This window comes from Microtus oregoni, unplaced genomic scaffold (assembly GCF_018167655.1).
Source record: "Microtus oregoni isolate MIOR12 unplaced genomic scaffold, Mior012 000000F_ref0000247, whole genome shotgun sequence".
Classification (NCBI taxonomy): domain Eukaryota; kingdom Metazoa; phylum Chordata; class Mammalia; order Rodentia; family Cricetidae; genus Microtus; species Microtus oregoni.
In genome coordinates, this window is record NW_024543059.1 from 76,385,666 (window position 1) to 76,395,579 (window position 9,914).

Consider the following 9,914-nt stretch of genomic DNA (forward strand, 5'->3'; position numbering starts at 1 on the left):
ATTTCTCCCTACCCTATAATGAATGGCTCGTTGTATCAAGATAATTGCTTTCCTTGCTTTCCCTCTTTGTCTCTCCCCCAATTCAACCATCCTGTTTCCTCATGTTCTCCTCCCCCTCCCCTTAATCCCTCCCTCTTTTTTCTCCTCTCCTTTACTCCTCCATCCCCTCTCCCCCTCCCAATTTTCTCAGGAGATCTTTTCTATTTCTCTTAGAAAGCAAATATTAAGTTTAAAAAAAAATGTTTCTAACCTAACTCAGGAAGTTTTCCACATGAGGGATTACTGCCTCTTTCTGAGCAGTTTAAAGTCAAAACTCGATTAATGTCTGATTCGCTATAAATGAGCAATTTAATTCTTAAGGATTTTTTTTTATAGAACACAAGCTGTTGTTCTATAGAAGTCTGAATTTTATCTGGTTAGTCTTCCAAATCATAGTATCTTACATAGATTGCTTAATCTCTCTAAACCATGGTTGTTCATCCTCAAAAGGGAAGAATAAAGGATAATTTTCATGTTTTGTATAAGTGCTAATGTATTGCTATATATTGCTAAACAATCAAGTATCTGTGTAAGGAAGGTGTAGCTCAGAGGTGGAGTGTTTGCCTAGCATGTGCAAGGACCTGGCTTTGATCCTCAGCACACAAAAAAGAAGTAATAAAAAATTAAGAAACATTTGGGAAAAATGAATATGGTAGACAGTCAGTATATGAAACACCTAATAGGGAATGGTATTACATACAAGTGCTCAGAATTATAGTTAAATTATTTACTTGTTTTCAACACAATTTCATTAATATCCAATTTTTTATCTTCATGTTTAAAAACAGACAATGTACGAAAGAATTACAGAATATAGAACTTAAAGGAAAATCAGCTTTAAACAGTTCATAGAATGTTGAAATGGATTGGATCTTAGATACCTTTAATCACGCTGGTTTGTTTGTCAGTTAGAAGACTTGATAGGCAGAGCTCGCATAGTGTTATGACAGGCTGTATTAGTCTGTTTAATCTTCCCAGTGGTGCCCCCTTCTCCAGTCCTGTACTTACCTTAATGTAGGCTTGGATCCCAGCCACCAGTGCGTTTGTACTTACTCTGTCATCTACATGTGCCAATCATATTCCTAGATAAGATTGGCCTGGTCATTACTCAGCATATTAGCAAAATCGTTCAACCAGCGTAGGCAGAGGAAAGAATCCACTGGAAACCTCCTTTTTGGTCGATACACAGTTGCCACTTCCTTTAGAGAAATTTCAATCCAAGGTACAAATCCGTAGTCATAGGCGTTCTCAGTCTACATAGCTATATAGTTTGTTTTTGTTTTTGGTGAACGTAGATGTGTGTATAAGCACATTGTGTGTGTGCTCGCACATACGTCTGGAGGCGGGAATCAACCTCGGCATCAGCCCTCTAGAGCTATCATTCTTTTTTGAGATGGTCTCTAGGACCTGGGCTTACTAATGTTGCTAGGCTGGCTGGCCATATTTTTATAATGTTCTCATCTTGTATTAATTAGTTGCTTTACTGAGTCAAGTCTGATTTTTTTTCAGGAGTGGCAGACAACAGTGGTAAAGGTTTACTTCTCCTTTTTCCTTTCTTTACTGTGAGAGCTGATTCTTTAAGGTCAGAAGATAAGAGTTGGTTGTGTCTCCTATTCCTTAGAACCTCTTTGCCCACCCTAGATTTTAGTTTTTACCAGTGAAGATTAGTATTTAGAAATTTTTGTTCTTTCTCCCCTCCATCTGCTTCAGTATTTTTCAGATTCATGTTACTAACAATTTATATCCAGAATGAATATGAAATATCTGCACTCTAGTGTAGTAGAGAATCTAAATAGCACGAGAACACAGACTTTGGAGCCAGACCGGGTGCACTAGAATTCAGTCTTGGCTAGGATGAAGTTCAGCAGTAGACTTCAGCCTGCAGAGAGCCCTGGGTTCAGTCCCTGTTCTACTTCATAGCTGTGTGACTTCGTGGACACGTACCTCTCTGCTGCAGACTCTTTTCTCTAAAGTCTAGCTGGTGCCTGTGCTCCACTTAACTTCACAGGGTTGGCTAAGGAGCTAGAAGTGCAGGCAGTGTTAGCAGGGACCTGGGAGATGCAGGAAAGCCTGTCTTCTCCTTTCCCCAGGAAACGCAGCTTTCATCCAGTGGGAAAAAGACCTTGGCAAAGCTACTGAGTGGCCTTATGAGACTCAGAGCAATGGACTCTCGGTCTCTGTTGTGTTTGATTTATGGCCCTTCTGAGATCCTATCAGGTGATGAGTGTTGCATTTTTTTTATCAGAGACATGTGACATGATTGCACCCCAGATTCTTCTCTGAAGAAAGCTTCCACAGGACTGGCTCCCTAGGTTAATTCACAACTAGAGTCACAGAAGAGCAGTCCTGTTATTAAACCAACAAGTCTTGGTTGGTTCATTGGTTTGTTCGTTTCTTTGAGACAGAGTTTCTCTATAGCCCTGGCTGTCCCGGAGCTCACTTTGTAGACCAGACTGGCCCCAAACTCAGAGCTCTGCTTCCTGGGTACTGGAATTAAAGGTGTGTGCCACTTAATACAGCTTTTTATTATGCTAGGAATGAATCGGATGCTGCCCATGAGAGAGCGCTCGAAGACAGAAGAGGACATCCTTCGGGCAGCACTGAAGTACAGTAGCAAGAAGGGCAGCAACCCCACGTCCGCCTCTGATGATTCCAACGGGCTGGAGTGGGAGAACGACTTTGTCAGCGCCGAGATGGACGATAACGGCAATTCTGAGTACTCCGGGTTTGTGAATCCTGTCTTAGAACTGTCGGATCCTGCCACCAAGCAGTCTGATACGGACCAGCAGATCCGATAGGATGAAACTGTGTGACCTACTTACCAAATGTTAAAAATCACCTAGAATGTACAGATGGATGCTGAGCCTTTTTGTAAGGTGGCATAGGAACCTTGTGACAGGTGCAGGAGTGGAGAGACAGCTGAATGCTTCGGTCAGGTGCGGTCTCAACGTCTGCCTTCTGTGTCCCAGGACTGACTCGGTGAGCTGACATATCAAACATTCATGGCATTCCTGTTCACCCTGGTCAGAGCTCTGCATCTTAAATCATTTTTGTTTTACTTTGACTGCTTTAGTAAACCTATTTTATTACAGAAATAAAAATCTGAAAGTCTTTTGTTAGTTCTCAGCAGATGTAAAGGCAACATGAGGGAGGGATGTTGGATTTATTTAGAAGGCTGGTCCCTTTTCCAGCATCGTTTACGTTGATTGATGACTTCCTTTAATTTTGTTGTCGAGTACTCAGCAGTTAACCGGAAGTGACCCCAAAACGTGCTGAGATCTCACATATACACATTCTAATCCAGGGTTTACTCAATCTGAATAGAAAACAGTAAGATTAAAGAAACTTTCAGTTTGGATACTTTGAGTTGGTAATAATCAAATAATAGTTAACAATATAAATTAATTTTTTTTACTTCCTTTTACATGCCACTATGTTGGGTTTAAATTGAGATCTTAACTGTTTGCTTTCATTTTTTTTTTATTTCTATATTTCCAGTGGATGATCTTTGCAAGATTTTACACAGAACATATTCTGTGAATGAATTAAGAAAACATTAAAATACGGGTATTTCCAAGTAAATAAAATCCTTTCTGATAGGAAAGGTCCTGTTGATTGTATTGCCCTTTCCTTTGCCTTGTAGTACAAGGTGCTTTGTGGGACGGAACTAATGTATCTGTGTCTGGATCCATGTGGAAGACCAGGGCTGAGAAACGCTCCCTAACTGCATTCCTTGGTTTGGCTGAGGACTGAGTGTCACTGTGGCGGGCACACTGTTCTGTCTCCCTTGCTGTCTTGCTTTCTTCAGCAGTGATGGTGCATGCTCTCAACGGTACAGGAAGGCCCAGGTAGAGATAGTGAAGTTCTTCTGTCCATGAAAAGTTGTGTGGCCCTTTCGATATCTGAACTGCTTTACAATGACATCTGCACTTTTGTCATTTTTTAGTCTCATAGAAATAAATATACTTTGATATGTAAATATGCATTAGGTTATGCTATTATTTATATCTGTCTTAAAATTTAAATTGCAGTTGTGCCATGGAAATAATTTAAAAAATACTCTATATTCACATTGCCTGTGTTCCTGCTTTTTAAGGTTTATATTACATCAGATGTATATTTTTGGTTTGGCATAAGCTACTGTTGTAATTTTTTGACTTTTTGTTCATAAAGAATTTTCTGAAGGAATGGTAACTTCTCAAGGATTGTGAATAAACATTTTTACATTTAATGATTTTGCATATTGCTGGTATTGCTTCATAACAGTAGAGATAGTGAGACTCTTGGTATATAATTATTTTCCTTAATCAGATATGAAGATAAAAGACTGGAACTACCTGTAAAATTATGCTTTCATTACCAAGAAAAGGAATTGTTGTGTTTTGCGTTTTTTTTATTGTTGTTGTTTGTTTTGTTTTTTTCTCTTTGCTTTGTTTATAAAATGCTAAGAATGACATTTGTTCAGCAGAGTTTGGCGAATCTGCTGGGTAGGGAAGAGTTTGAGGGGCCCTGCTCTCTCACTTACTGTTCTGATGAGAGACGGTTGATGAACACTGTCTTAGTGACTTTTCTCCTGCCAAAACAAAACACCGTGACCAAGGATCTATTGGGAACTTATGGTTCCAGAGGACTGGAGTGTATGACCGTCATGGCAGGGAGCGTGGCAGCAGGCAGAGAGGCATGGTGCTGGAGCAGAAGCTGGGAGCTCACGTCTCATCCACAAGCACAAAGCAGACAGAACTAATAGAAAAACAGCATGGGCATTTGAAACCTCAGAACACAGCCGCTCCCACCAGCTCTACAAAAAGCATTCAAATAGATGAGTCTTTGAGAGCCGTTTTCATCCAAACCATCAAATTTTGCTTCCACTTCCTGGCCCCCATAGGCCCATGACCATACCATAATGTAAAGTGCGTTTAGTCCAGTTTGAGAAATCCCCACAGCCTTGCACAGTCTCAGAGTTTCATCTGAGGCTCGAGGCAGTCTCTTAATGGTAACTCTTTGCAAGATGGAAAAACTATTAAATTACGTGCGTCCGATATACAGTGGTGCAGAGTGTACAGCACCATTCGAAAGGGAGGGATGGTGGCAAAGCAAGGAAGTACTGCACCAAAGCCAGACAGAAACAAAGAACAAACTCCCAACTCCTGTAGTTCTTTTTCCAATACCAGCGGGCTTACGTGGACCCATCCTGCCAGCTTTGCTGACTGCAGCATACTTCTCTATCGAGGGCTGGTTCCACTCCCTCTATGCCGCTCTCCTTGACAGACATTCCAGGGCTCTGACATCTCCAACACAATCTAGGCTTCACCTCCACTTCTTCACTCAGTGGTCTCCGTACAGAGACTCCCCTGCTACACCTGGCTTCAGGCTTTCCTTAACTGGAGCGTCCATAGCCCCTTACTCCCCTATCCTTAAGACTCTGAAGTCAGAACTACAGGGCCCTTGTTGCCAAGTTTGGCTGCCCCCTAGGGATACGACCTATCTCCTCATTACATTTGAATAAGCCTTGATTTATTGGTGCTTTCCTTTATTGGATAAGCTTTTCTTTATTTTAGAAGAAGAGTGATTTGGCATTTCCTTTTTGTAAGGTGGACGCATAGCTGGGTGGGGCCTTGCCCGGAAGGTACCACTCCTGTGACTCCATTTCACACCAGACCTTTCTTTAGACTTCTCTCTTTAATCACAGGGTGGCTTCGGCATTAAACTTCCTGGTGCCCTTTTTCTCCTCACACTGTACATTTCGTGTGCCTTTTTGTCCTGCGTGGACCTGCCTAATGGTGTTCACTAATAAGCACACCACAGCCACTATTAGGCTGTCTCCTGTGCCAGGGAAGTTAGTCCCCAACTCTTCACTTGCTTCAGGCAGAGTCTTAGGACAAGGGTGAAAAGCAGTCACATTCTTTGCCAAAATAGCACAAGAATTTCCTCTAGCCCAGCTGCTAATATTGTTCCCCTCTGAAACCTCTTGAGCTGGGACCCCGGAGGTCACATTGCTCTCAGCACCACTCAGGGTTTTGTTTTGTTTTGTTTTAATTTTTCGAGACAGGGTTTCTCTGTACCTTTGGGTTCTGCCCTGGAACTACCTCTTGTAGACCAGTCTGTCCTCAAACTCACAGAGATCCACCTGCCTCTGCCTCCCAAGTGTTGGGATTAAAGGTGTGCACCGCTACTGCCCGGCCACTGTAGCTTTCAAGCTTCTGCTAGGATGGCTTACAGCATTCAACCGCTTCCCTAATCCCAAACCCTCTGTGATCCTTCAAAAAACAGCGTGGTCAGCCTTGTCATAGCAATACCTTACTCACTGGTACCAACTTCTGTCTTTCTTGGTAGAAGTTTCTGTCCTGCCTGGTCCCACAACTGTTCAGTCCCAAAGAAGCACATAGAGGTTTACATTCATTATGAACTGGTTGGCCTCTTAGCCCAGGCTTCTTCTTATCTTTAACATCTTAAATTCACCCATAATTCTTATCTGTGTTAGCCACAGGGCTTGGTACCTTTTATCAGTGAAGCATTCTCATCTTGCTTCCTTTGCATCTGGGTGATGACTACAGACTGAGCCTTTCCTCTTCGCAGAATTCTCCTATTCTAATCACCTCGCCTTTACCTCCTACCTGGCTACTGGCTGATCAGCATTTTATTAAACCAGTACAACTGATAAATCTCTACAGGGTACAAGACCATTGTCCCACAGCATGTCTTATTCCATTGCTGTGAAGAGACACCATGACTAAGGTATCTTCTACAAGATAAAGTGTATTGGGGGTTCGTGGCTCCAGGGGGTTAGAGTCCCTATCCATCATGGCAGGAAGCATGGCAGCAGGCAGGCAGACATGGCACTGAAGCAGTGACTGAGAACTTCTGGTCCACACACATGAGGCAGAAAGAGTATTGAGACATTGCATGAAGCCCACCCCTAGTGACACATCCTCCAAGGCTACACCTCCCAATCCTTCCCAATCAGTTCCGCCCACTGGGGACCAAATATTCAATTATAGGAGCCTATAGGGGCCATTCTCATTCAAACCACCACAAATATATATGTCCAAAAAAAAAAAATCACAGACCAGTTAGGAAATACACAAAGCGATAGGGCAAGGCAACAAGATCTAGTGAGGTCTTCCCACAGGTCAGGAGACTTCATGGAGGAGACATTTGTTTTGGGTCTTGAGCAGGTGGGAGAGCCTGGTGAAGAAGGTTGTAGGTCAGGAGAAGAGTATGTGCAAAGTTCATGGGGAAAAAGACTACGAGACTGAAATATCGCAAGTGAGGGGAGGAGTTGTAAGAGATGAGAGGAGCGTGTCAGGGGCCATTCATGGACGCTTCACAGGCCATTGTCAGGAGCAAAAGAGAGAAACCTGATGTGTGATAGAACGCTCCTGACAGAGTGATCTTCATTTCTGAAAGTTGTTAAGTAGGGAATAGGTCATAAGAAGGGCTAGCTCAGACACATAGTACTCCCAGTGAGGTGACGTGTGGCTAAGTTCACAATGGCCATAGAGAATAGGAGCCAATTTTAGAGGGAGACCCACGAGGGTTTCCCATTGAGTTGAATATGGGGATAAAAGCAAGGGCTGAATCAGATCATCTGCTCGATGTGTCCAGTCCATACAGGCAGGACTCAACACTGATGCAGATCTTGGCCGAAAGCCTTAGGAGCTCTCCTGGGATGTGGGAAAGTAGTCAGTGCATATAGGAACTGTCAGGCATTTCTCATCTCCCTCTCTGCCAAGAGGCGGTGCTCATCCAGCTCCATCACTCCAGTGACGCATAGAACTGACGTCACCCCATTGAGACATCTACTAAACTTCTTGGCCACAGTTCAGTTGGTCCTCAACAATGTAAACATACTCTGATTCTGCTTATATCACCTCTCATTTGTCCCCTGTGACTCAGTGACATCTTAAGAGCATCCCTGAGAATGACCCCATGCTCCTTTGGTTTGCTCGTAAAAATAAGTATCTGAGTTCATTGTTTCTCTTCTGGATAAACCTGTGGATACTTGACAGCTGACCTGGCAGGCACAGCCCTACCTGACAATAACCTCTTGCCTCTGACTTGACTTAATCAGAGCAATGGAAAGAACAGGATTAGTTAGGTGGGAGAAATGAAATTTTTTTTTGGAAAACTCAAATGAGATATTTCCATGAGGGGCAGATCAAAAGGTGTTTGTGTATGTCTGCCACTCAAGAACTGTCGCTGTAAGTTTGAGGATTATTGGCAGACATGTCTCATTTCTGCCATTAAATACGCAAGCAACAGCCACTTAAGGGGGAAAAAAAAATTGTTCTGACTCACGGTCAGGAATGCAGTCCATAACAAAGAAGTCTGAGCATGGACACATTCTGTCCACAACCAGGAAGCCCAGAATGATGATCCCAGGCCTCAGCTAGTATTCTTTCTGTGTAGTCCAAGTCCCCATCCCCTCCAATGGACCGTCTGCAATTAAGGTGCCTTTTCCCACCTCCACCTAGAGAATCCCTCCCAGCCACGCCCCGAGGTGTGTCTCCTAGAAGACTCTAGATCCTGTAAAGTGACATTAGCCATCCCAGTAAGTGGGTGCTATTTTAAGTCATATCAGCTGAGAAGTCCAGCTTCTTGGGATGGGGTGGGGGGCGGTGTAGAAAGTCACCTATCTGATGCAGATACAGAGTTTGAGAGTTGGGTAACCGGCACCAAATGATTTGAAAAGGTGACCATTGAGCTTAGGGAATGGCAGGACTGATGGAATGTGGGTGTTAGACAACAGAAGGGTGGTGAAGAACAGAGAAGAGTCGGCATAGATATTCTGTTTGCGGGGTTTTTCTGTAGAAGTGCGGTAGCTGGAGGGGGATGGAGCGTCGTGGGAGGATCTCACTGAAGAGTCTATAGTATCCCTCTAAAATGGTAGAATTTGGAAAGGGGCCCCTTTTGTCAGAAGTTGTATAAATATATTCCAGCAAAGGACAGACTTTACATTTTACTTTTGCTACAGTTACCCCAATCACAGATTATTAACAGACATCTACTAAGACATTAAATTCAATACAATATTTTCCCATCCCCATTTACTTTGTGTCTATTAGTATTCTGATCGTAGAGAGAAAAATAGAATTCAGTGAAAGAAACAGCTTCACCAAAACAATACTTAGAAAACATTAAAGAAGAAATGAGATGGAATTTGGAGATTATTCTTATGAGTATTTGGTTAAAATTACAAACTTATTTGAAGGAAATCCTTTTCCTGACACCTAGATGTAGTAACGTCCTTTCTGTGTTAATCCTTTAGGGAAATAACGAGCTGTCCCGTGTTGAGGAGTCCACATGGCTGACTGGCCAGTTCAAACTTAACCATGTGGGAGAGTTAGACTGTTGCAGACTCAGGGCTAAATTTATCCCGAGTCATTTGTAGTCCTTTGAAAGCCTCCATTGCCCGCCCTTCTGCCCCACCTAATATTCGTAGAGTCATCCAAACCTTTGAAACGTATTCTTGGCAGAATAGTTTTTTGTTTTTTGGGTTTTGTTTTTTGTTTTTCGAGACAGGGTTTCTCTGTGGTTTTGGAGCCTGTCCTGGAACTAGCTCTTGTAGACCAGGCTGGTCTCGAACTCACAGAGATCGTGAGTTCGATCCCTGCCTCTGCCTCCCAAGTGCTGGGATTAAAGGCGTGCGCCACCACCGCCCAGCTTTGGCAGAATAGTTTTATCAATCTAGAAGATAAGAATTTATGCCACCTGTCCACTAGCCCCACCCCCTTGTATTCATTCTTTTGTTAATAAAAAAATAACATATATGAAACATCTTCTGGGGCAATCCTGGCATATGGTTGCTCTAATTTGACTCAAGAATAAACTATCTTTTATCCCCTTTTAGTTCATAGAGGTGAGAGCTCTTTTAA

General features: G+C 42.9%; 1 protein-coding gene across 3 annotated transcripts in view; it reads left to right on the forward strand.

The window, feature by feature from the left end:
• Ap1ar (adaptor related protein complex 1 associated regulatory protein) overlaps window positions 1-4,270 on the forward strand; it is a 29,474-nt gene extending 25,204 nt beyond the window's left edge. For all 3 annotated transcript variants that reach the window (XM_041656630.1, XM_041656637.1, XM_041656647.1), the window contains one exon: window positions 2,575-4,270. In XM_041656630.1, the coding sequence (XP_041512564.1) occupies window positions 2,575-2,837 (263 nt within the window). In that variant the 3' untranslated portion in view covers window positions 2,838-4,270. The remainder of the gene's footprint in view (window positions 1-2,574) is intronic.
• The last annotated feature ends 5,644 nt before the right edge of the window (window positions 4,271-9,914 follow it).